This window comes from Perognathus longimembris, chromosome 5 (assembly GCF_023159225.1).
Source record: "Perognathus longimembris pacificus isolate PPM17 chromosome 5, ASM2315922v1, whole genome shotgun sequence".
Classification (NCBI taxonomy): Eukaryota; Metazoa; Chordata; class Mammalia; order Rodentia; family Heteromyidae; genus Perognathus; species Perognathus longimembris.
The window spans coordinates 53198950-53225350 of NC_063165.1; the positions used below are offsets into that span (position 1 = coordinate 53198950).

Below are 26401 nucleotides of genomic sequence, written 5' to 3' on the forward strand. Positions count from 1 at the left end.
CCGGGCTCCGCCGCTGGAGGGCGGCCTGCGCCCCACCGACCCCCGACAATAGCGCGAGGGTGGGGAGCCGCGCGGTCCCGGAAACTTTTCCCGGGGATCGCCGCCGCCGCCCCCCTCGCGCCTGGGAACCGGAGGGGGCGCGCCACCTCTGCGGCGGTGGCCGGGGAAGCTGTGCCCGGACTCGGGGCGCCGCGCGGGAGGCTCCGGCTCCGGCCGGGCTGGGCGCTCCGCGCGGTGCCATGGAGGAGGCGCCCAGCCCCGCGCCCGGCCCCGCGCTCGGGGACTGGGACTACCTGGATCGCTGCTTCGCCCGCCACCGCGTCTGCATCTCCTTCGGCCTGTGGATCTGCGCCTCCTGCTGCTGGATCGCCGCCCATGCGCTGTAATGGACCCGGGGCGCAGGGGCGGGGGCGGGGGGGGGGGGACAGGGGACCAGGGACAGGTCAGGCAGGGGGTGGTCGCAGAGGAAAGGAGGAGAGGAGGGCGTGGAGGAGACACGCGTGCACACGCCTCGCGTTAAATCTAGCGTTTCTCTGTGGACGGAACCGAGTCTTTCCGGATTCCAGGCGCAGGAGAGCCGGGCCCGGAGCCAGCAGCGCCAGGCTGGGTGGTGCAGTGAATGGGGCCGGGACTGGATCTGTGGTCAGCCCTTCTCTATTGGCTCGCGGCGTGAGCTGAACGAAAGATTAATTAGCCTTTGCTCCTCGCTAGAACGGGGATCTCGAAAGAGGAATGGGAGGGTTAAAGGAGGCATATTGGGAAAGCGCTTAGTAGGTGCTCATTGAACATCACCGTGGCTCCAGCTCTGCCCCTACCCTTGAAGACGTGGACAAGTCCCTCCTTGCTTCTGGCCTGGATTTACCTAAGACCTCCTAGCTGGGAAGAGGGGCTGTGTCATAATCTGACTCTGGTGGCCCAAATCCTGGTCTCTGTAGCCTGAGTTCCAAGGGTGAAGCCTCCAGATTTTGGGCAATGCTTTCCCAGGAACAGAAATTCAGTCGCAGTTCCCAAGATGGTGCCACCCAAGTACTCCCAGGCAGGGGAGACAGGAAAATCCCCCCCACCCCCACACACAATAGCTTCTCCCCTCAGACTTCACACAGTGCAGTCTGCAGCCTCACTACCCAGAAACTGGAGTAGATTAAAAAAGACATGGGACAAGTAGTGTATTTAGTCACTCATCCAAATCCTTGCCACAGGCCTGTGAAATAGCCACACTTACTGGGGAGCAGCCCCGAGTTACTGAGAGGTTAAATATCCTCCCTAAGTTGCACGAGGAGAAGAAAAGTCCAGGCCCTGTTATGCAGGGGCAGAACTTCAGGGATGAAAGTGCTCCAGGTCAGAGGTTGAAAACTAAAAGAGCACTGTGCACATTATCACCTTTATTGTTTAGCCACAGTCGAATAGGTATGTCAGCCACCCGGAAACCATGGCATAGAGAGGTCAGGGGCCTCCTGAGGATGCACTGCTGGCTGGTCTAAGAGCAGGGCTTCTGCCTTCCTGCCCTAGCTGGGACTGGACTTGCTGAATTACTCACTCTTCCAAGTGGTGGGTACATGGGTGGGCTAAGGTGGGCCAGGATCTCCATCCTCCGAGAGCAGGAAGGCTCAGAACAAGCCTTCAGTGTGAAGCCACAGACCTGCCTTCAACTCATCTTACCACCCACCCTAAGACTCAGTTTTCTCCTTGCTCAAATGGGGGTGGGGGGTTGAAATAAATGATTGCTTATTTTGGGTCTAACTCTGATGGTCTTTAAGTTGAAGTTGCCGTTCTCTGGTTTTAAATTGGTTTCCAGAGCCCAGAACTTTGATTAATGGTTGATGGTCACACTGTGAGCTTTGAGTCTAGACTGGGCAGGTGGGAAAATGCTTAGGAACCCAGCAGCCTTCCACTCCTGAACCTTTTCCCAAGAGCTGACATTCAGAATCTAATGATATGGGGTGAATATCACCCTCTGGTTAATAGAAATGAAACCACAGCTACCATCCAAAGAAACACAGCAAGGAACTGGGTGCAATAGATTATGACTGTAATCCTAGCTACTCAGGAATGTAAGATCAGAGGATCATGGTTTGAAGCCAGCCTAGGCAGAAAAAGTCTGTGAGACTTCATCTCCAATTAACCAGCAAAAAGTTAGGCTTCAAGTTTGGTTTAAGTGGTAGAATTCTCTTAGAGCAAACAAGCTGAATGCAAGGCCCTGAGTTCAAATGCTGGTACTGAGTGGGTAAATACAGTATTACATTCAGTGTACATATATGAAAATGGAGCCACTCGAGAGTATGAGTGGGCTTAGGAAAGATGGGGAAGAATGATGGAAGGCGTGAAATTGTTGACGATGGATTGTACTCATAAACTGACGTGCTGAATGAAAACCCCTTTGTACAACTACTTAAAGATAGTTTTCTAAAATTACAAAGAGGGCTGGGAATATGGCTTAGTGGTAGAGTGCTTGCCTAGCATGCATGAAGCCCTAGGTTTGATTCCTCAGCACCACATAAACAGAAAAAGCCAGAAGAGGTGCTGTGGCTCAAGAGGTAGAGTGCTAGCCTTGAGCAAAAGAAGCTCAGGGATAGTGTCCAAGCCCCAGGACTGGCAAAAATAAAAAAATTCCAAAGAGCTTCATGCCAATGGCTCATGGCTATAATCCTAGCTACTCGGGAGGCTGAGATCTGATTATTGCAGTTCAAAGCCAGCTCAGGCAGGAAAGTCTGGGAGACTCTTATCTCCAACTAACCACCAGAAAACCGGAAGTGGTCCTGTTGCTCAAGTAGTAGAGTACTAGCCTTGAGCTGAAGAGCTCAGGTATAACCCAGGCCCAGAGTTCAAGCCCCACAACCAACAAAAAAATAAGTAAATAAATATAATAAAAAATAAAAATTACAAAGAAATGGTACTGGCATTTTTGCCCGGGGTTGACACTGAGATCCGCCCACCTACATCCCCCCATGTAGCTGAGATGAAAGATGCATACCCATTTACATCTTATTGTTGAGATGCGGCCCACACTGACCTCCAACCTCAATCCTACCAATCTCCTCCCAAGTAATATACATCACGGGTATGAGCCTGGCACAACTGACCTTTTTAATTTTGGCTGCTGGGTCTGCCACTGGCTGAAGTGCTTAGGTTATTGTTAGAACCCTCACAATTAATTGTCTTTCAGAAAACCAAACCAGATGGCTAGAGAGTTAGAGTGGGGAGGCATGTCACTGCACTGACTGATTTGGAGAGAGCCAGTCTTCAGTAGAGGATGATGCTGTTTCCACGTGTGTGACTCTGGCCTTTGCCATGGGCTTCTCAGCCAGCGGCTTGGGGTTCCTCTGATGGTTTCTTCCCTATCTATAAACTAAGCTGGGAAACACCTGCTCCAGGCCTGGGGAAGAAAGTGCTTCCTTAGGACACAAAGCCACAACTGCCTTTTTCTGTTTTGTTTTGTTTTGTTTTTGTTGCCAGTCCTGGGGTTTGGACTCAGGGCCTGCGCACCGTCCCTGGCTTCTTTTTGCTCAAGGTTAGCACTCTGCCACTTGAGCAACAGCACCACTTCTGGCTTTTTCTATATATGTTGTGCTGAGGAATCGAACCCAGGGCTTCATGTATACAAAGCGAGTACTTTACCAGTAGGCCATATTCCCAGCCCGCACAGAGCTGCCTCTTTTAAGATATCTGTTCTGGCTTGTCCCCAGATTCACAGCTTCTGTATTCTGTCCACACCTCCCTCCACCCAGGCTTCTTTACCTGACATGTGCAAGGAAATCTGGACAGAGCCAGTCAGCACTGTGTTCTGCGTGCTGTCTCCTGAGTAGTCTGTGTGATACCATCGGGGCGATTCTGGCCAGGCAGCTCACGATCCAGGTTAGTGCGAGCCTTGGGCCCAGTCCAGCACAGGTCTGACTGTCCTTTCTCTGTTACAGCCACAGTGACTTCTCTTGTTCCATCAGCATGTAAGGCACAGTTTACCCTCAGAGCTTCTGTTCTGTTATTTCTATCCCCCACCCAAAAAACTTCTTGCACCCTATAACCCATGACTTATTGTTCACTTCCTGTAAAGTTTGTTCAAAGTCACCTTCAATAAGACTTCTCAGGAGGCTGAGATCTGAGGATCTCTGTTTGAAGCCAGCCCAGGCTACACAGCAAAACTCTGCCTCACAACACCCTAACAGGGGGAGGGACTCCCATTTCTTGGTAGCTGATAAGATAGAATAAGAATACACGCAAGTCCAAAAATAATAGCTAGTGTCTATTGGACACTTGCCTACATCCTTTACACTAAAGGCCTGTAGGCCTGTTTTCCAGATGAGGAAACTGAGGCCCAGGTTCAATGGCTGAGCCATATTTACACAACAAAGACTATCCATGCAGTAGAAAGAATGTGGAGTAGGAAGCAGAGGGCTGAGTTCCTGTCGCATCTCTTCTGGTGGGCATCTTTGCAAATAGGATAAGTCATTTGGGTACCCCATCCCCTCATCAAAGAGACCTTTCTCAGGGTAGGGGGCAGGTGGGAGGTGTGGCTTACAGGTGGCTGTGTTCAATCCTGAATGCGAGGGGCTGTGGTTCTAGAATATGATACTTGATTGGCAAAACTATTTTTATTTGCTCCCAGGTTTTCACTGGTGCCTACCTGGCAGCTGTTGACTTCGTGAGCTTTCTGTTCATTGTCTTCCCCATCTGCAGATCCAAATCTAACTCGGGTGAGTCTGTGGCCATCCATTCCTGTCCTCCTTCCTCCATGCATTCATCTGGATGCTGAGTGTCAGCTCCTTATCCCACGGCACAGGCAAACTGAACAAAGACCCCCAACTCAAGCCACATGAGAAAGTCAAGGCCCTAAACGGTTACTTGAGCTCTGGTCAGGTGTGGGCAGCCAGGGAGGCCATGGACTTCAGGCATCAGGGAAGTCCTGGGAGTGGGAGTATAGCAGGCATTCCAGATGAGCAGAATGGCACAGGTTCACACCAGGAGCAGGCACATGCTGTGGAGATGAGTGGAGAGATCTCAGCATGCAAATCTGAGTGGCCAAGCAAGGTCCCATCACTTCTGGAAATGGAACCCATCAATAGACCACCCATAGCAGAGCAGGGGCAGGAAGTGACAGGAGAGAAGAGGAGCTCTGAGTATGTGGGACTGGAGGGCCCTGAGAGAGGCATTTATGTGCTTGGACCCTTGTCCAAAAGAGGGAATGCTTCTGTCAATGGTACTGTAGCATGTTGTCAACGGACACAGCTGCCAGGAAGAGACATGTTCCTGCACAAAGCAGAGTGTGTGTGTGTGTGTGTGTGTGTGTGTGTGTGTGTGTGTGTGTGTACTGGAGCTTGAACTCATGGCCCCAGGCTCTTGCTTAGTTTTATCAGTCAAGGCTGACTCTCCACCACTGAAGCCACACTTCCACTTTCTGCTTTTTAACTGTTCGTTAGAAGTTAAAACTCCCCTGGGCTTTTTTGCCCCGGCTGGCTTCCAAGTGGGATCCTCAGATCTCAGCCTACTGAAAATGAGCCACTAGCACCCAAGGCAACCTTGAAAGACGCTGCCCGTTGCTGCCCGTCCTGCTCGCAGGAGAGGTGTCGTGACACAGCATATCACTGACCCATGTGTTCAGCCAGCTTGTCGTGGTTCTGCTCTGTGTTCAGGGAATGAGGCCTGTCCTTGAGAGTCCTAATCTAGGAGAGTCTCTGCTGTCAGCACACAGGCTTTTGATAACAGATAAAGTCCCCTCAGCTCAGGAAGGCAAACAGAGCCAACTGTGGGTGGAAGAAGAGAATAACTCAAGGGCTCAGAGGGGGCAGGGAGGCTGCCGCATAACCAGGGGTTGGGGTTGGCACCAGCTCTTCCCACACAGGTCTTGGGCCAATTCTAGGCTCCAGGAGCCACATGGGAGTTTGGTGTCTCTTGTAGGTCAGGACACCCGGGAGAGGAAGAGGAGGCGGCGGCTCAGGGCCAGTGTGTTTGTCCTGACTTTGCCACTGAGCCTGGGCTCAAGTTGGGCTCTCTGGGCTTCTGTGCCCAAGATCTCAGCCCCTGTGAGAGGCCCACAGCGGAGGCTGTTGGGGAAATTTCTGCAGGTGAGGCTGAGCCACCATAGGGAGGGCAGAGCCCTGGGAGGCTGGGAAAGGGGGGACAGGGTTTTCTGTCCCTCGGAATGCTGACGTGTGTCATCTATTCTTGCAGGACAACACTGAAGTCTTTGGCTACCTGCTGGGTGGCATCGCTGCCCTCGGCTCCTGGGCATCTCGCATGCCCCCACTCTCCAGAATTGTGAGGCTTGGGGGGAGGGGGTGGAGGAGGGTCTGGGACTGTGGGTCACATGGCAAATCTTAGGGCATCAGGAACATCCCAGAGGCTCTAGATTTCCCTGGAGGTGTGGTGTCAATTTTGTGCACAGGCATATGTAAACTTAGACTTTTTTTCTTTTTCTTGGCCAGTCCTGGGGCTTGAACTCAAAGCCTGGGCACTGTCCCCGATTGCTTTTTGCTGAAGGCTAGCACTGTGCCACTTGAGCCACAGCACCACTTCTGGCTTTTTCTGTGTATGTGGTACTGAGGAATTGAATCCAGGGCTTCATGCATGCTAGGCAAGCACTCTACTGCTAAGCCACCTTCCCACTCCCAAGTTAGATATTTCTGTCTATGACAGTGACAAGAACAAGGGGTGCATGTGGAGAGCCCGCGTGCGGCTCAGCCAGTGGGACTTGAGGCCTCTGCATCCATTCCCATTTCCTACCAGCCGAGGAAAAGCACTGGGGGTGGGGTGGGGAAGAAGGGGACAAACAAGGGTCCCACTAGATACTTCTGAGGGTGTAGAGGCCAGACACAGTCAGTTACTGGGCTTTGATTTGCAGATATTTCCCAAGTGTCTGGGATGAGGAAAACCCTTTTGGCCAATCCTGTTGGGGTATGGAGGTGAGTTTCCCTTGGCGGAGCTCACAGCCACATGGAATGTACAGATATGCAGTCAGGATGTCAGTGCTGTAGAAAGGCGTCATGTTTGCGATTTCAGAAGAGGGAGAGGAGGCATCTGAGCTCTGTACGGTATTCAGGAGAGCGAGGGTGGAAACCACACTGCTAGCGCAGGTGATGGCAGCTGTCCTGAAGGCTCAAAAGGGAAAGTGGGACATGGGAGGGAAGAGCAGTGTGAGCACTTAAGGGGACACAGGACAGTGCCTGGACAACCGAAACCTATGGGGCGTGTGTAGACTGCCCTGCCAGGTTTTCTCTGACGACTCTGCCACACTAGTCCTGTCTCACTGACAGGAGCAGCACCAGCCTGGATAGCTAGAGATGAAATGGTCCATCGTTTAGCATAAAAAGAACCACTTGACAAGGAACATCATGGCTGAGTAGGAGGCCCTGGGAAGGCGAGTATCTAGTGATGATTTGTGTGAAGACAGAAAGGACCCACACCTGGGCCTTATCCACAGGAATCCTGTCTCCAGACTAAGCAAGGGAGCAGGGAGCCCCTGCTTGAGCCTGTGTATCCAAGGAGGGACTGGGGTAGGACAGTGCCTGGCCACTGGCCTCAAGCAGATGAGGGCCACCTTCTATCTGCCTGGGAATAAAAGTAGCCAACTCTGAGATCTGAGAATCAAGGTTCAAAGCCAATCCAGGTAAACAAATCCTTAAGATGTTTTTTTGCCAGTCCTGGGCCTTGAACTCAGGGCCTGAGCACTGTCCCTGGCTTCGTTTTGCTCAAGGCTAGCACTCTGCCAATTGAGCCACAGCGCCACCTCTCGCCGTTTTCTATATATGTGGTGCTGGGGAATCAAACCCAGGGCTTGATTGTAGGAGGCAAACACTCTTGCCACTATGCCATATTCCCAGCACCTCCTTAAGATACTTATGGCCGATTAACCAACAAAAATCCAGTGTGGCCACACAGTGGTAGAATACCAGCCATGAGTGAAAAAGCTGAGCACAAGCATGAAGACCTGAGTTCAAGGCCCACTGCTCACCCACCCACCCACCCACACACATACACACACACACACACACAAAGTAGTTGAAATACAGAGCACAAAGTTACTGTCCTAAGGATTCTTTGAGCTGAAAATGGGGGGAAATCACACATAACATGCCTTTTTTTATATTTTTTTTCCATTCCTTAGCCAAAGTCTTTATATTTCTAAATATAATCAGCCAAGGAACAATCTAAAATACACACATTTTATATTTGTGTATATAAATTATGTGATTTCACATACTTAATGTGTAGTTTTGTGTATATGCATATATGACTTTGTACCTCTAAAAGCTACTTATATATAAGTATTGCATATGTTTCTTATTTTTAAACCCATAGCTCTAGTCCTTGTTCTCCAGAATTGTCCCTTTGGCTTCAGAATGGCCAAAATATTCCCTATCTTTTTCCTGACCTTTCCTTTTGGGCCTGATTTAGAATTATTGGTCCCAGCAAGAAAAGGGCTGGGAAGTAGCCCTTCACAATTCAGGCTCTCCCAGCTGGCATCTCAGAGTCCCTGCCCTGTATCAGAAGCTGGGCACTGAGATGCCAAGCCCTGCTTGTCCTTAGGAGCTCTCTGAGTATGTAGAGAGCAAGGAGGTGGGTTTTGTTGTGGTGTTTGTTTTATTTTTTTCTTGGGATGGTACTGGGGCATGAACTCAGGAGCTCTGCTTGGCTTTTTCTCTCGAGTTTGGCCTCTACCACTTGAGCCACACCTTCACTTCCAGATTTTTTGGGGTAGTTCATTGGAGATAAGAGTCTCACTAATTTGTCTTCCCAGCCTGGATTTGAACTGAGATCCTCAGATCTCAGCCTCTGGAGTATCTTAGGATTTACAGATGTGAGCACCCAGCAAGAGCAGAGTCCAGTTGAGCAAAAGGCACTGTGTTGGAGAGAGCATTAGATACAACTGAGCCCAGAAGTGAGTTAGTCGTTCTCCATAGCGTGCAAGTGACAAGAATTGGCTTCTGGACTCACGTTTAAGGTAGATTTTGAAAGATGGGTCAGAGTTTGCCAGGCAGAGGGTACAGCTTGGCCCAAAGCAAGATGCATAACAAAAGCAGCACCCTTGGGGAGAACCCTGGGTACAGGGCCTGCTGCCCAACATCCTGTGCCAATAAGGAGCCAAGGTCCCCAGATCCACTTCCCACCTGCCAAGCCGCTTCTCTTCCTGCGTAGTGCCAGGGAAAGCTATTCCCCTGCATCTATCTGTGGACACAGTTCCTGTCGGCCCTGGCTGGCCTCTTCTATGCCTCCGCCATTGTGGCCCATGACCGGGAGCCTGAGTACCTGCTGCGGGCCACACCCTGGTTCCTGACCTCCCTTGGAAGGGCTTCACTGGACCTCACTGTATCCACCTCAGACTGGAGGATGGGCGAGGCTGGACTGCCTTGTTCTCAGCCCCACCCTGCCATGTCCTCTGTCCCTCTGTCTAGGCAGCATCTGGCCCACACTTAGGGATGGTATGAAGCCAGGGGCACACAGCTGCCAATGTCATTCTTTACTATTATTATTCTTTGGGCTGGAGCTCTCCAAAACAATGAAGAAGAGTGGGAGGGTTCCAGGCCTTGGGTTCACAGGCCAGGTCTGGGCTCAGTTCTCTCCCTGCCTCTCTGCCTTCGCTTTCTCTCAGGTCTGGGAAGAAGTGTCTGCACGCTGGCCTGCCATGCAGGGTCATTCCTGCCTTCTTCCTCTGCTCTCTGGGACCGGAGCCTGGGGTGGAAAAGCAGAGGTGAAAGCTGACGGGAGCTGCTGTTGTTTGGTGGCTGCCTAGTGGCTCCTGGCTACTGCTTGAAGTGCTGCATGAGTGACCTTGCATGACCTTGCAGCAGATGGCAGGTGGAGGTGCTGGCTGTGGGAAGGGCTCTGTGGTGGGTGGGTAGGCCTAGCCAGGAAGTTTGAGATCAAGGCAGGGCACATGATAGGCTTTTGGAAAGAATCTGTCCTTGCCCTTTTCCGGAGACTGGTGGCTCCAAGCATTTCCTTAACTTGTGGCCTCATAATTTGAGCTTCTGTTTCTGTCTTCTGTCTTTGCGTGACCTTCCTTTTGTATATCTCTGCATGGCAGCTCCTCCTCCTGTTCCTTCTCCTCTTGGTGATGGTCCTGGCATTTGAACTCAGGACCTCACACTTTTCTAGGTGGGTGTTCATCACTTGAGCCAACACTCCAAGCTTTTTTGTTGTTGTTGTTCGTGGTAGAGCTTGAACTCAGGGCCTGGGTGCTATCCCTGAGTTTTTCTGCTCAAGGCTAGTGCTCTACCACTTGAGCCCCAGCTCTCCTTCCCCCAAGCTTTTTCCTTGAGCTGTTTTCAGATAGCCTCAGACCTTGGTCTTCCTACCTCCACCTCCCAATTAGGTGGGATTCCAGGTATATGCCTTTACATCCGACCCTGACTGCTGCTGCTGCTGCTGCTCCTCCTCATCCTTATTCTCCTTCTTCCTCTTCCTCTTCTTCTTCGTCTTCATCTTTTTGTGCTGGTACTGGGGTTGAACTCAGGGCCTGGATGCTGTCCTTAGTGTTTCAATCAAGACTGGCACTCTACCAACTTGAGCCAGCTCCACTACCAGCTTGTTGGTGGTTAACTGGAGATTAGAGACTTACATACTTTACTGCCCAAAGTGTCTTTGACCCGCATTCCTCAGGTCGTAGGCTCTTGAGTTGCCTGAGTCTTCGTCTTATAAGGACTGGAGTCATTATGCCGGGCTCACTCTGTCCCACGATGGCTAATTACGTCAACAGAGACTCTACTTCCAAATAAGGCCCCATTCTGAGGTCCCGGGTGGATATGAGTGTGGGAGGACACCATCCCACCAGTGCTTGTCCTGTCACTGTAAGCCACGCCCTTTGGGAGGATGTTCTCAACAAGTATTTACCAGAGGCAGGAATGCAGATTCAGGCCTGGCCATGTCCTCAGCTAAGCTGAGTCTCTCTGGAGTAGACAAAGGCAGGATCAGCCCATGGAGGGATGAGAGTCTGGGTGGGCAGGACACCTGGGGTGCTAGGAAGGGTAACAGCAGGCCCCTGACAGGGCTACACTTTCTTGTACCTTAACTTCTATGGCTCAGATCATTTTCCTTTCGTGTGTGATGAAGAGCAAGATGAGAAGAGCCATTGGATTTGCCACTGAAGCCAGAGAGAGCCCTGACACCCAAGCCCTGCTGACCTGCACCGAGAAAGAGGATGACAACCCGGAGACCAGCAGTGAGGACAAGGTCTACGCAGTGTTTCCTGGGTGAAGTGGACAGAGGCAGGGGCCCTGAACCAAGGCTGGGATTTAGGAACCTTGGAAATCCCTCTATGCTCTGTGTGTGTGTGTGTGTGTGTGTGTGTGTGTGTGTGTGTGTGCTAGTGCTCAAACTCAGGGTCTGAGCTCTGTCCCTTAGCTTTTTTGCTCAACCCTGATGCTCTTCCCCTCTTCTCCACTTTGCTTACTGCCCTTTGCTGGTTACCTAGAGATACAAGTCTCACAATGGCACATACTAGCATCCTAAGCTATCTGGGAGGCTGAGATTGGGAGGATTCCCAATGGTTCCCGGACAGTCCAAGCAGAACGGTCCATGAGACTCCATCTCAGTGGGAAGAAGCTGCTGTCATCCAGCCATCACAGGAAGCCTAAGAAGGCAGGCTGTGCGTGCCTTAGCAAGAAGCAAGGCTTTACCTAAAAAGTAACCAGTGCAAAACAAGGGCTGGAAGCATGGCTCAGCAGTAAAGTACCTTCCTAGCAAGCATGAAGCACAAGACCCTGAATTCAAACCCTAGTACCACCAAAGTTAAAAATAATAATAATAATAATCCCGGGATGGGAATATGGCCTAGTGGCAAGAGTGTTTGCCTCGTATACATGAAGCCCTGGGTTCGATTCCTCAGCACCACATATATAGAAAATGGCCAGAAGTGGTGCTGTGGCTCAAGTGGCAGAGTGCTAGCCTTGAGCAAAAAGAAGCCAGGGACAGTGCTCGGGCCCTGAGTCCAAGGCTCAGGACACCCCCCCCCAAAAAAAAAAAATCCCAGCGGATTCTCTTGGACTGAAGGGTTTGGGGACCATTGGCTTCAAAAGGAGAGAGCTATGACACACTTACAGGAAGCAGGATGTGAGGTGTGCCTTAAAAATAAAATCAGACAAAAATGGACAAAGGATTTGCTCAAATAAAATGGGAGCTTGCTTTTAGAAAATGTCTCCTGACTTTCAAATGTCTCCTGTCTTCCTGTCTCCTCTCAAAAGAATTCCGATTGGGTGCCACTCACCACCCTGTCCCACTGCAAGTCGCTGAGGACGATGACAGCCATCAGTCGTTACATGGAGCTCACCATTGAACCCGTGCAGCAGGTGAGAGGCCATGGGCTACGGTTAGGTGTCCAGGAGGGTGGGAAACAGTCCTGGAAGGCTTCCCAAAAGAGGTGATACTATAGCCACAGGGGACCATGTAAAGTGCTGTCATGGAGGGCACACAGGGGAGAAAATGGTTTCCCTTCACCCTCCTAGGTACAGCGGTTGAGGATCAGGAATCCAATTGGTAAGAGTTACAAGAATAAACAACAGCCTCATTCTTATGCATGGAGGTTTCTCTGTCTTTGGCTAAACACAAGAGAAAGGGTTAGAATGTGAGAGGACAGGCATCCTACAGAAGTGGGGGGGGGGGTAAGGAAAATAGGGGTGCAGATGTTGTCACAGGAAATAGCTCTCTTCCTGCTGTACACTAGAAATTCCCTTCATCGATTTGAGTTTTCCTTACAAAAGAAAAAATTTATATAATCGGCCCTTTTTATCCATGGGCTCTGCAGCATATTGAAAATATTCAAGAAATTTGCTTAATGTACTGAAAATATCCAGTACTTTTGGTCATTTTTATAAAATATAGTAGAAGAACAATTTACAAAGGATATATTTTGAATTAGCCATTATAAATCATCTGGAATTGATTCAAAGCCTGGTAGTATGCAATTTCTATACCTTTTTTTCTTGTGCCAATATTGGGGCTTGGACTCAGGTCCTGGGCGCTGTCCCTGAGCTTCTTTTTGCTCACGGCTACCCTAGAGCCACAGCACCATGACTGGCTCTTTTTTTTTTCTGTTTATGTGGTACTGAGGAATTGAACCTAGGCCTTCATGTATACTAGACAAGCACTCTACCACTAAGCCACATTCCCACCAGAGATTGTTCTTGTCCAGGCTGCTAAACTCAGTCATTTCTGCTCTGATGGAGGCTTGCTCATTTAGCCTCTGGCTTCTGACTTCTGTCCCCACGCTCTTGGTGTTTCCGCCATCCTCATGGGCTGTGTGCCCCCTTAGATTCCAGTGCTTTTCCTGGCTAGCTTGGCTTGCAAGTGGAAGTGTCCGGGAGTACCCTCTTCTCTTATGGGTTCTTGGGGACCCCGAGTCCCATGGCTCTCAGTGCTGTGCATCAAGGTCCTCAATCTGTAGCTGCACCCTGCTGCTCCCCCCAGAGTCAGCTCTCTGGCTGCCTATTCTGTGGCACCACATGGCGTCTCACACTTACCACGTCCAACACAGACCTCTGAGTTTCCCTGCCCAGACCCACTCCTCACGCATCTTCCCCGCCATGGTTCACAGTGCCCCAGTCCACGCATCCTTCCAAATTGCTCCATCAGTCCAAATTGCTCCTTCCTGTCTCCTCTCCTGCTGTGTCCCTATGCCCATCCCACTTGTGGGCGCTATAAATGCTCCCCCAAAATATGTGTCAGTGATCAAGCAAAATGTATTGTTTTGTTTGTTTGTTTTCTAGTCCTGGGGCTTGGACTCAGGGCCTGAAGACTGTCCCTGACTTTTTTTTTTTTTCAAATTTTTATTATCAAACTTATGTACAGAGAGGTTAAAGTTTCATACGTTAGGCATTGGATACATTTCTTGTACTGTTTGTTACCTTGTCCCTCATACCCCCCTCCCTCCCCCCTTTCCCTTTCCCCCCATGGGGTGGTTCAGTTCACTTACACCAAACAGTTTTGCAAGTATTGCTTTTGTAGTTGTTTTTCTTTTTTTACCCTGTGTCTCTCGATTTTGGTATTCCCTTTCAATTTCCTGGTTCTAATACCAGTATACACGGTTTCCAATATACTCAGATAAGATTACAGAGATAGTGTAGGTTGTTCCTGGCTTCTTTTTGCTCCAGGCTAGCACTCTACCACTTGAGCCACAACACCACTTCCGGCTTTTTCTGTTTATGTGGTACTGAGGAATCGAACCCAGGACTTCATGCATGCTAGGCAGCCACTCTACCACTAAGCCACATTCCTAGCTCGAAGATGTATTGTTGTACTCATGAATTGATATAAGCCCCTTTGTGTTACTACTTAAATGAAATTTAAAAAAAACACAAACATATCAAGTCCAGTAGCCACGTGGCTCATCTTCTCTGCCACTTTGTTCTACCCCTCCATCAACATTAATAGCTAGAAGGCTTTTTGACAAAAATAAATTATATCTTCCCATTCCTTTCCTTAAAACATTCTTCTAGAAAAACAACAACACAGGACAGTGTCCAGGACCTGAGCTAAAGTCCCAGTACCAGCATCAACAAGTAAATAAATAAATAGCTTTCAGGCTAGTCTTACAGAGTCTCCAGCACCCTTGGGCCCAGCCTGCCACTACTGCTGTGTCCCCATCGTGTGCTTCGTATTGCTCCCCCTGTTCTCTGTCCTGTGTCCCTCCTCTCCTGCTGCACGGGGACTCTTTCTGCCCCTCTGCTTTCAAATGTGATCTCTCAAACTGCAAGGTGTCACCTACCCCAAAGGCCTCCAGGGAGAAATAGCCTCCTGACTAGATGGCTCTCTCTCTCTCTCTCTCTCTCTCTCTCTCTCTCTCTCTCTCTCTCTCTCTCTCTCTCTCTCTCTCTCTTTCTGTTTTATTTCTTTTCTTTTTTTCTTGTTGTTTGTGGGGCTTGAACTCTGGGCCTGGGCACTGTCCCTGAGCTCTTTAGCTCAAGGCTAGCACTCTAGCACTTGAGCCACAGCACCACTTCCAGTTTTCTGGTGCTTAATTGGAGATAAGTCTAACTGAGTTTCCTACCCAGGCTGGCTTTGAACTGCAATCCTCAGATCTCAGCTTCCTGAGTAGCTAGGATTATAGAAGTGAGCCACTGGTGCCTGGCTGATGGGCAATTTCTCTCTCTCTCTCTTTTTTTTTAAACTATTTTTTTTGTCTTTTCTTTTTTGGTACTGGGGATCGAACCCAGGACATTGCACTTGCTAGGCAAGCGCTCTGCCACTAAGCTACATCCCAGCCCACTGATGGGCAATTTCTTAAAGCACTAAGACTGTACTAAAGTACAGTCTTATTTTGTATGCTGTTCATTGTGTGTGTGTGTGTGTGTGTGTGTGTGCGCTTGTGCGCACACGCATGCACGGGCATACACACACAGTACTGCGGCTTGAACTCAGGACCTCATGTTCCTGGCTTTTTGGTTTGGGGTTTTGTTTGTTTGTTTTTGCTCAAGGCTAGTACTCTATCTACCATGTAAGCCACAGCTCTACTTCTGGTTTTCTGGTGGTTAATTGGGGATAAGAGTCACCCAGACTTTTCTATCCAGGCTGGCTTTGAACTATAGTCCTCAGATCTCAGCCTCCTGAGTAGCTAGAACTACAGGCCTGAGCCACTGTGCTCTCCATCGCCTTTGTCTCCTGTCTCAATCCTCCCAGGAGTCACAGGCTGTCTCTAGAGGTACATTTTGAGCATGTTGCACACTGACATGGCCCCTGTCCAGATGCCCAGAGGACACTCAGAAGATTGGGGCTTTCCTCTTTGCTATTGCTGTTTCCTTGGATGTTGGGCGCCACTTCCCCTGTGGCGACATATAAGGGAAGTTCCCAGAGAGAGCATGCCTTTTCCATGAGGAGCCCACTGTGGCTATAGAAATGTTGGGGAGTTGGGGGAGCTAGAGGAAACACAGAGAACTCTAATAGCAGATTCCTGAAGATGGGCACTAGACAATTTCCCACCTTGGAACTACTGAAAAAGAACTTTCAGAAGCTTCTAGGGTGGGATGCTGGGATGGAACTTAGTGGTAGCGTGCTTACCTCGCATACATGAGGCCTTGGCTTGGATCCTTAGCACAGCAAGGGAGGGAGGAAAGTAGGGAAGGAAAGGGGGACGGACGGAAGGGAAGGGAAAGAGAGGAAAGAAGGGGTGGGGAGGAGATGGGAGAGAAAGAGGGAGGGGATGGGGGAGCTGGTTAGCTGGTTATGGTTACTTTCACAGGAATTTCACCTCACTGTTGGGTGGGCTCCTGCTGACATGTTCCACCTCTTTCTCCCAAGAGCCCAAAATCTCATTCGGAGTTTCTGCCCATGCACTTCCTTCTGTGTCCACCAGAGGGCAAGAGTCATCTTGCAGAGAGGGAGCCTGGAGCCTGCTGCCAGCTGGGTCTGGCTGGCAGCCACCTTCCTCCGCTCTAGGGACACCACTCTGTGGCAGCCTGCTTCCTGAGAGCTACTTGCCAGATTCTGATTAAACAGACTCAACAGTGCTGGCTCTAAATAACAGCTAATGCTTTCTTGGTGCATATTATAATGGGCTGGAGCACCAGCCTAAGTCCCATATATAGATTATTTGTGTGTGTGTGTGTGTGTGTGTGTGTGTGTGTGTGTGTGTGTGTGTGTATGCTGGTACTGGGGCTTGAACTCAAGGTCTGGGTACTGTCCCTTAGGACTTTTTTTTTTTTTTTTTTTTTTGCCCAAAGCTGGCACTCTTCCATTTGAGGCACAGCTCTACTTCCTGCTTTTTTCTGGCTAATTGGAGATAAGAGTCTTAGGGACTTGCCTACCAGGCTGACTTAGCAGGCGCTCTAGACTTGAGCCACACTCCAGCCCTAATAATTGTCATTTTAAATTGAAGCACAATGCCAAGGGTGAGGGTACATGCCTATAGTCCCACGGATGCTTGCCTCAAGAGTCTGAGGCAGGAAGACTGCTTGAACCCAAGGCTGGCCTGAACAAGACACCAAGAGCTTGTCTCAAAAACAAACAAACAAAAAAGGAAGAGGGGCTGGAAATATATATATATATATATATACATATATATATATATATGTATAGTTTAATAGCAGAGTGCTTGCTTGTCATGTGCAAGGTACTGGGTTTGATTCCCAACACTGGAAAAAAAAACAAACCAATAATAGTCAGAGGTACTGAGAAGTTAAGTAACTTACCCAAGATCCCACAGCAAATCACAGAAATAGGCTTCAAACTAAGCCTGTCTAGAACCTGACCCAGAATGCCTTTAATCCTAGTTACTCAGGAGGAGGCTGAGATCTGAAATCAAAGTTCAAAGTCTAGGCAGGAAATTTAGACTCGTGTGTGTATGTGTGTGTGTGTATGTGTGTGTGTGTGTGTGTGTGTGTGTGTGTGTGTGTGTGTGTGCTAGTCCTGGGACTGGAACTCAGAGCCTAAATGCTGTTTCTGAGCTTTTATTTTAGCTCACAGCTAGCACTCTACCACTTGAGCAGTAGCTCCATTTCTAGATATTTGATAGTTAATTGGAGATAAGAATCTCATTTACTTTCCTGCCTGCTGGCTTTGAACCATGATCTCAGCCTTCTGAGTAACTAGGATAACAGGTATGAGCCACTAGTACCTGGCTCAGAGAGGTTCTTATCTCCAATTAACTAGCAAAAATCTGGGTGGAGATGTGGTTCAGGTGGTAGAGTGCCAGTGGTAACTGAAAAAAACAAAAAATGAAAGGCCTGAGCCAGGCACTAGTGGTTCATGATCTGAGGATCGTGGTTCAAAGCCAGCCTGGGCAGGAGAGTCTTCAAGATTCTTATCTCCAATTAACCACCAGAAAACCAGAAGTGGTACTGTGTCTCAAAGTGGTTGAGTGCTAGACTTGAGCAAAAAGAGCTCAGAGACAGCACCCAGACCTCGAGTTCAAGTCAAATGACCAACAAAAAGAAAAAAAGGAAGGAAGGAGGTCAGGAGAGAGAGAGAGAGAGTCCCCGAGTTCAAGCCCCAGTAACAGCACACTGAAGAAAAATAGAGCAGCACCCTCTGCTGCCGCATTGTACCTGTTCCATTAGCTAATATTATTTCTCTATTTTCTTTCTTCAGTGGGTGTGTGTCTGAGACCACTGGTATCTTGGCCATTCTGTTGGTGAGAAGAGCACAGAGGTGCCTATTGCTCTTGCTGGTCCTAAGGAGATGCCCAGAGGTGCAGGGGAGCATCTGCTAGTGAAGCAGGACCCCAGGGAGGCGTCATGATTGCTGGGGACATTGACACCCCACTCAGCTGTTGACTGGAGTGTAGCCGGCCCTTGGGGAGACTGTAGGATTCTCTCTTCACTGTAATGAGAGCACCTGCCTCCCTACCCACAGGTTCCTGTGCCAAAACCTTCTGCAGAGGGCAACAGGGCCACACTTGTGCTGCTAGGCTGCTTCTAGAAGCTGCCTGTGCTCCTTTGTGGTCTTCCCCCAAACTCACATGGACTGGACAGAGCGCCGAGTATGCTGAGGACCGGGACTGCTGGGAAGCCTAGCACGTATAGCCACGTTTCCTGTGTGTCCACGTCCCAGCCCTGTGACACCAGTACAGACAGGGACAGGCCTGGAGCGCCGCCCCCTTGGATAGGCTAGGAGATGGAGACTCAGAGAGGCACAAATTTCCTTCTGAGGCTGCAGAGCTTGTTAGTGGAAGAAGCCTATCCAGAAAGCAGGAAGATGCTTGTATGGAAGGTGGGTGGGAAGCCCACCATCTTGCAAAAGTGCAGCTGGTGGAGCGTCACTGATCTCTGAGGAAGCACCTGGGAATGCTGTGGGAGGTCAGACAGACAGACAGACAAATGCTCCACACCCATCATCCTCCCTTTCTTCCCAGCTTTTCTGTTCTGGCATGAGCTGACTAAGCTCAATGGGATGTGTGGTTTCCAAATCACAAATGCACATCCTCTTCAATCCTTCAGTTCTGCCTCAAGGGGTTGATCCCCCAAGCACTCTGAGCTCATCAGAGGTTTGCTGTAACTTAGGACAGCAGGCAATGACTGCAGGAAGAGAGATGGGAGACGCCCTAAGCATCCATTCGTAGGCGATGATGGTTAAATGGACTGTGCTGACCCAAGCCCCCAAACTTCTGACATAGGACCCTTCTAAGACAATATTGTTAGGTGAAAATAGGGTGTAAGAGGCCAAGTGCTAGTGGCTCACACCTGTAATCCGGCTAGTTTAAGAGGCTGAAATCTGAGGATCAAAGCTCCAAGCCAGCCAGGGAAGACAATTCTTGAGGCGCTTATTTCCAATTAACCAGCAAAAAAGCTGCAAGTGGAGGCAAGGGCCAAGTGATAAAGCATGACCAAAAAGCCAAAAGAGAGCAAGAGGACCTGAGTTCAAGCTCCTGTACAACACACACACACAGTGTAAGAGAATGTGTACTATACTACTATCATTGGTTGAAATTGAGGCAAATGAATGTATGTGCATTTAAGGAAGTGTGTAGAATGTCTAGAAGGGCACATGGGAACCACTGGCCACTCTGGAGGCCCAGGGGCCAGGACACCGGCCAGACACTGCCTTGCACACATCTTGTTCCCTTGGATCTGGAAGCATAGGAATGCTTTGGCTCTTCTGAGGCTTCCTGGACTCAGTGTCCCTGTTCTGTCTTTCCCACCCCATCCCCCCTGCAGGCAAGCTGCAGTGCCACCAGGCTGCCTGGTGACGGACAGATGAGTGTAGGAGATGCGTCCCTGCAGGAGCCTCCCTCGTACCCCCCCGTGCAGGTCATCCGGGCCCGAGTGTCCTCCAGCAGCTCCTCTGAGGTCTCCTCCATCAGCTCGGACCTGGAGGTATGCCACCTGCCGCACATGGCTTAGTCATTCACCTATGCTTGCCTGGCTGTGTATGGCGCCTCTGTCATCCTGCCTGTGCTTGCCTCATGCTTGCTCTATCAGAATGAACCTGTGGGGGGGGGTCCACCCTTCACTCACAGACCTCCCAAACTGAAAGCACTGGCATAGCCAGGCTGGTGAGGAGAACACAAGTGTTGCAGGTCCAGCCGTCATGGACCACTTGCTCATTCAAGTCCTAGAGAAATACACACATGAGAAATAGATCTTAAGGATTACAGATTCTCCGATCCATTTGGCCCTGGGAGCACTTCTTCAACCCAAAGACCCCACCCCCACCAGCTCCATCCTGGGGTGCCAGTGGTGACCTGTGGCCGTCACCACGTATTGGCAGGTGGCATCTTGGAGGCACAGCAGGTTTCACTCGGGTCTGACGAGGGCTCTCCATCCCAGCTCCCATGTGATCAGGAAGTTTCTACTTTTCTGAAGAAAATGGAGAAGGACAATGTAGTGGTCACGTGTATGTTGGCAGGAGTGTGCCAGCTTTAGTGTGTGTGTGTGTGTGTGTGTGTGTGCTTCCAACTTTTTGTGTGTGTTAAGGTACTTAACAGGGTACCTGTTATGAAATGATAGTAATAAGTAGTGGAAGTTGGCCGGGTGCAGGTGGCTTCTGCCTGTAATCCTAGCTACTCAGAAGGCTCAAATACAGAAGATTGAGGTTCAAAGCCAGCCTGGGCTGACAAATCCTGAGACTCACTTTTTATCTCCAGTTTTATCTCTAGCAAAAGGCTAGGGTGAGGGCATGGCTCAGTGGTAGAGTGCCAGGTGAGCAAGCCAGCTCAACAAGCTTGAGTCCCTGGGTTCAAATCCTGGTATTGGCAACATGAGGGGCTGGGGATATGGCCTAGTGGCAAGAGTTGCTTGCCTCGTATACATGAAGCCTGGGTTCAATTCCTCAGCACCAACTATACAGAAAACAGCCAGAATTGGCGCTGTGGCTCAAGTTGCAGAGTGCTAACCTTGAGCAAAAAGAAGCCAGGGACAGTGCTCAGGCCCTGAGTCCAAGGCCCAGGACTAGGAAAAAAAAAATACAGTGGCAACATGAACAACAACAAGCAGTGGTGTCGAGATTTTGGTTTAGGTTTGGTTCTTTTTGTAATAGGCTCATTAGCAAAAGAATCAGTTACCCACTGTGTGTCCCCAAATTTGTCAAACTTGTTTTGGACACTGAAATCCCAAACTCAGAGCCACTGGTGGTGGGATAAAGTCCACAGTCCTTAGAGTGATGTTCCAGGTTTTTATCAGCCTGCTGGCCTCAGCTGGCACTATTGTCTAACTGTGAGCTCTTCCTTGTCCCTAGGCTTCTGAGCTGTTCCTCCCAGGATTCACTTTGCTCCCATTTGCATGGCCTGACTTTTATGGCACTTCGTGTGTGAGGCCAACCCCCACCCCCCCTTCACCTGCCCTCCACTGTTGGCCACTGATCTGGGAAGGAAAGTGTTGTCTTTGTCCCCAAATCATTGACAGCTGATGTGAAGTTAAGCGCATGTATCCTTAATATTGTGCTCCTGTCATTCCATGTTATGTGCAGAAATGTAGGCCTCATTAGCTGCCCAGGAGGCTGAGATCTGAGGATCAGGGCTAGAAGCCAGCCAGGGAAGAAATGCCCATGAGACTCTTATCTTCAGTTAACCACCAAAATGCTGGAAGTGGAGCTGTGGCTCAAGTAGCATTGTGCTAGTGTTGAGCAAAAGAAAGCTCAGACAGGGCCCAGGTTCTGAGTTCACGCCCCAGGACAGAAAAAGAGAAAGAGAGGGAGAGAGAGAAAGAAAGTAAGAGAGAGGAAGAGGGAGAGAGAAAGAGAGAGGGAGGGAGGGAGGAAGAAAAGGAGGGAGGGAGAAGAGAGGGGAGGGAGGGAGGGGAAAAAAGAAAAGAGAAAAAGGAGAGACCGGATCTAGTTTCAGAACATGCACCACGCCTATGCTGGGCAGCCTGGAGCCACAGTCATGGCCAAGATCCAAGGAACGAACACTGGGGAAAGGACCGCACCACACAGGGCACTCAGTGAGCAGAGGGACCTGTGGGTTAGGTGAGGCTGGCAGGGAAAGAGGAAGGAACATTTGCTCCATAAGGGTATCTGGCTATAAGCCCACATTCATATTCTCTCCCTTTCTCTTTCTCTCTCTCTCTGTCTCTCTCTCTGTCTCTCTCTGTCTCTCTCTGTCTCTCTCTCTGTCTCTCTCTCCATTCCCAGATGAGGTAATAACTGCACAGCAGCCTAGAAAATATAAGAACCTGTCTTGTAGTTTGAGCTCTCAGCTTTGCACACCTATACACCGGTTCCTCCCTGACTCCCCATTCTCTCTGTTTTTAGGAATCTTTTGTATACAATTTGTCTATTCTAGGGGCCCAAGGTCACCTTTTTAAATTAAGCATGTGGAAATGACTACTTTGGCCCACATTAAAAAGGAATAACTTGGGCTGGGATTGTGGCTTAGTGGTAGAGTGCTTGCCTAGCATGCACAAAACTCTGGGTTCGATTCCTCAGCACCACTTACACAGAAAAAGGTGGAGATGGCACTGTGGCTCAAGAGGTAGAGTGCTAGTCTTGAGCAAAAAGGAAGCCAGGGACAGTGCCCAGGCCCTGAGTTCAAGCCTCAGGACTGGAAAAAAAAAAGGTGGGGGAGGGAATAACTTTTAGAAGCTCAGCCTCCTTGGCCCTACTCTCCCCAGCACAGGCTTTCTGCTCACACCCTAAACCACACTCACTCAAGATGATAGTTACCACAGCCTCACATTATAACTAACTCACATTATATAGACTTCACATTATAGACTCATACCCACAGGCCAACGAGGATTGTGAAGCTCAATATTGATTCTTTAGTTTATGAGCAGGAGATCCTGTCACTTCCCCCACCCCTTCAGTTTTTAACCATAATAAAGGGAGTTAAGCAAGCATGGTGACTCACACTGGCAATTCCAGCTACTGGAGAGGCAAGTATTGAGAAGATTAAGGCTGAACATCAGCTCAGGCCACAAGTTAGCAAGACCTTCATCCCAAACAATAAGCCAGGAATAGTAGTTCACCGTTAGTTTGTGTTCCGGAACGCAAACTAACAGGGAGGGGCAGACAAAAGAAGCTATAACTTTTTTTTTTTAACAATAGGTAACAAGAGAATTAAAAGGCAGACCTGGCAAAGGAATTCCTCAAAGCACCTATTGTCCCTGTGTTTTGCATGGGTCTGGATCACATCTCCACCCATCTTACCCACCCAGAACCGTCATGTAAGGACCAAAGGGTTTGCTACAAACCCACAAAGTATAAAGGCTACAGATAGAAGCTCTCATTTTTAGTTTTGAACTTCCATTTCCTACCCAGGGAGCAGGAAGTGTTTCTCTTTTTCCATGTCTCTCTAATTTATTGTATTGTACAATCCTACATAACATTTAAAAAACAAAGAAAACAAAACAGTATCTTGAAAAGAGATGTGGACTATTTTCTCCACCAGGGGGCCCTCTTCTTACATGGGAGGCTGTCTATGCTGCGGCTGGATTGGAAAATTTATTTCAAGGGTTCAATTCAGCTGGGGCACTTCAGCCTACTGACTTGTTTGCTGGTATGTTTGCTTAGCTTTAAGTTAACGTTTGATTTGGGGAATAATTTTCCATGTGTAGTAGGTTTGCATGGGTAATTCTGAGTTCCTGCCTGTTGTTTGCCCAGCCAGCTTCCCTGGGCTCATACCTTATATAACCATGCTACATTTATCAAAACATTAGCATTGGCACATTGCTATCAGCTAAATGGCAGTATTTATTTGAACTTCACTCATTTTTTCATCCATGTTCTTTCTCTTTTCTATGATGCAATCCAGGATACCACACCACACTTGGTAACATTGTTTAAAGAAACGAATGTACACTAGCCATAAATATCCATTTTGATGAATATTCATTATTTTTAAAGAAAAGTAAAGGGATGACAGCTGTCAGTGGCTCATGTCTATAATCTTAGCTACTTTAGGAGGCTGAGATATTAGGATTGCAGTTCACAGATAATACAGGCAGAAAAGTCTATCTCCAGTTAACCAGCAGAAGCTAGAAGTGAAGGCATGGCTCAGCTTGTAAAGTACCAGCTTTGAGTGAAAAAGCTAAGCAAATGCACAAGGCTCTGAGTTCAAGCCCCTGTACCAGCACATACACAATGATGATGATGATGGTAGTGGTGGTGGTGGTGGTGGTGATGACAATGAAAGAAAAGTGAAGACTAGCATTTATTAAAGTTTTTATTTCCCTTATGTTTGTAATGGAAATCTAACCCTTGCTTTATATTATGTACATTTCAATTTTATTTAATTGTCTGTGGAACTACCATTGCATCTCCTCCAATTAATCTCTCTTTTTTTCAAACTTATTTTCCTCCACTGAGGTGGCACTACAGGACAAATGGTATCTGGAGGTGTGGCTCAATGACAGAACTCATGTTTAGCATGCATGAGACTCTGGGCTCTAGCCCCAGCACACCCATGCACACACACAGACACACATATGCAGGAGGAGTGCTAAGGAATTAGCACTGATCTTGTTAGATTTAACATGCCACTATGCTTGGGACTTTTTGAAGAATTCTTATCTAAGGGGTACATTCTGAAATATTTATAAGTGAAATAATTTACTTTAAAATAATATGCCATGGCTGGGAATGTGACTTAGTGGTAGAGTGCTAGCTTTGAGCAAAAGAAGCACAGGGACAGTGCCCAGGCCCTGAGTTCAAGTCCAAAGACTGGCAAAAAACAAACAAACATACAAATAAATAAGTAAATAAAATACTATGCCAAATAAAAAGATTGGGAAGCTAGATCAAATAAACAGGATAGATCTGACTGTTATCACTATATTATTGTTTTAATTTTGTGTAAGATTGAAGCTTTCGTAGTTAAAAAATTTGTTTAAGCCAGGTGCCAGTGGCTCATGCCTGTAATCCTAGCTATGCAAGAGACTAGTACCTGGAGGATCAGAGTTTGAAGCCTGCCTGGGAAGACAAATATATGAGACTTCATCTCCATAAAACCAGCAAAAAAGTAGAGCTGATGGCATGGCCCAAGTAGTGGAACAAGCTGAGTGAACTTAAGTCCTGAGTTCAAGAAAAATAAAAAGCTGCAGTGGCTCAAACCCACAATCCTAGCTATTTGGAAGGCAGGGATTGGAGGATTGTCCTTTCAGGCTACCCTGGCCATCAACGTTTGTGAGACTCCTCCACCAATGACTGAGCGTGGTAACACATGTCGGTTCTCCCACAGGGGGAGCCAGGGGAGCCCAATGGCTGGGCACTGGTGAGTGCCTGAAACACCAGCAATGCTGAGAAGCACAAGCAGAAGGATCAAAGTTCAGGCCAGGCTGGGCACAAACATTTTATGTTGAAAATAACCAACATGAAAAGGTTATAGGCCTGATTCAAGAGGCAGAGTGTCTGCCTAGTAAGCATAAAGCCCAGAATTCAAACCCTACTATCAGTTGTTTAACTTAAGAATTGAGCTGGGTGCTGATGGCTCACATCTGTAACTCTAGCTATGCAGGCAGGCAAGTCAGTGAGATTCTTATCCCCAATAAACTACCAAAAAGCTGGAAGTGGCTGTGGCTCAAGTGGAAGAGATCTAGCCTTGAACAAAAAAAGTTTTGACTTCATGTTCTTGGACTGGTAAGAAAGAAAGAGAGAATAAAAAGAGCAAGAAAGAAAGAGGAAGGATGGGCCAGGAGTTTGGACTAGTGGTAGAGTGCGTGCCTACCATGCATGAAGTCCTGGGTTTGATTCCTCAGTACCATATACACAGAAAAAGCCAGAAGTGACACTGTGGCTCAAGTGGTAAGGCACTAGCCTTGAGTAAAAAGAGCTCAAGGACAGTGCCCAAGCCCTGAGTTCAAGCTGCAAGACTGGCCAAAAAAAAGAGGAAGGAAGGAAGGAAGGAAGGAAGGAAGGAAGGAAGGAAGGAAGGAAGGAAGGAAGGAAGGAAGGAAGGAAGGAAGGAAGAATGCTGGAAAGAGCTGAACAGCAGGAGCTTCGTTTCTATATGATAAGAGCCCAAGTCTGGAGAATGTACGTACTTTAAATACATCAATAAATACTTTTAACTTCTACTGAAGGAAAAAAAAAAAGCAGCCCAGGTCCTGTGAACAGCTCATCCTGGCAGCTAGTCTGTTGAACAGACTAGACATTCTCAAATCAGCCTGATAAACACCCACAGATTCCTAGCTCTTGTGTCAGAAATATACATCTCTGGGACACCGCAGGAAGCAAGCAAGCGCTGGAAGAATGAGAACAGACACTGGGGTCCGCCCTCCAAGAACCTGAGTCAGGCATATTTGAGGTTTGGAGTAGAACCAAGCATGCAGCAAATGCTGAGGAAAAATGAGTCTTGGCCGGTGGCAAACACCTCATATTTCAAGTGGGGATTTTATGTGTATCTCTTTCTTGGTTTTATGGGCTCCCATGGAATGATCCCAGCTAAGTGGTTAATAATTGGGAAATTTATTGTTATTATTACTGTTAATAATAGTCATTTCTAATCATAGTAACTTTTAAATCTATGTAGTTACTTCCCCCAGGTTCCAAAGCCCTTCATAACTATCATGATAGTGCTGTTGATCATTTAACTAAGTTGTCACTGCTAATC

At 48.6% G+C, this 26401-nt stretch overlaps 1 protein-coding gene across 2 annotated transcripts in view; it reads left to right on the forward strand.

The window, feature by feature from the left end:
- The window catches only part of Tmem44 (transmembrane protein 44), a 33081-nt gene continuing 6680 nt past the window's right edge, over positions 1 to 26401 (forward strand). For both annotated transcript variants that reach the window (XM_048346914.1, XM_048346915.1), the window contains exons 1-9: positions 1 to 382; positions 3726 to 3852; positions 4601 to 4688; positions 5890 to 6056; positions 6163 to 6249; positions 9127 to 9297; positions 11014 to 11160; positions 12171 to 12275; positions 19572 to 19730. In XM_048346914.1, the coding sequence (XP_048202871.1) occupies positions 240 to 382; positions 3726 to 3852; positions 4601 to 4688; positions 5890 to 6056; positions 6163 to 6249; positions 9127 to 9297; positions 11014 to 11160; positions 12171 to 12275; positions 19572 to 19730 (1194 nt within the window). In that variant the 5' untranslated portion in view covers positions 1 to 239. The remainder of the gene's footprint in view (positions 383 to 3725; positions 3853 to 4600; positions 4689 to 5889; positions 6057 to 6162; positions 6250 to 9126; positions 9298 to 11013; positions 11161 to 12170; positions 12276 to 19571; positions 19731 to 26401) is intronic.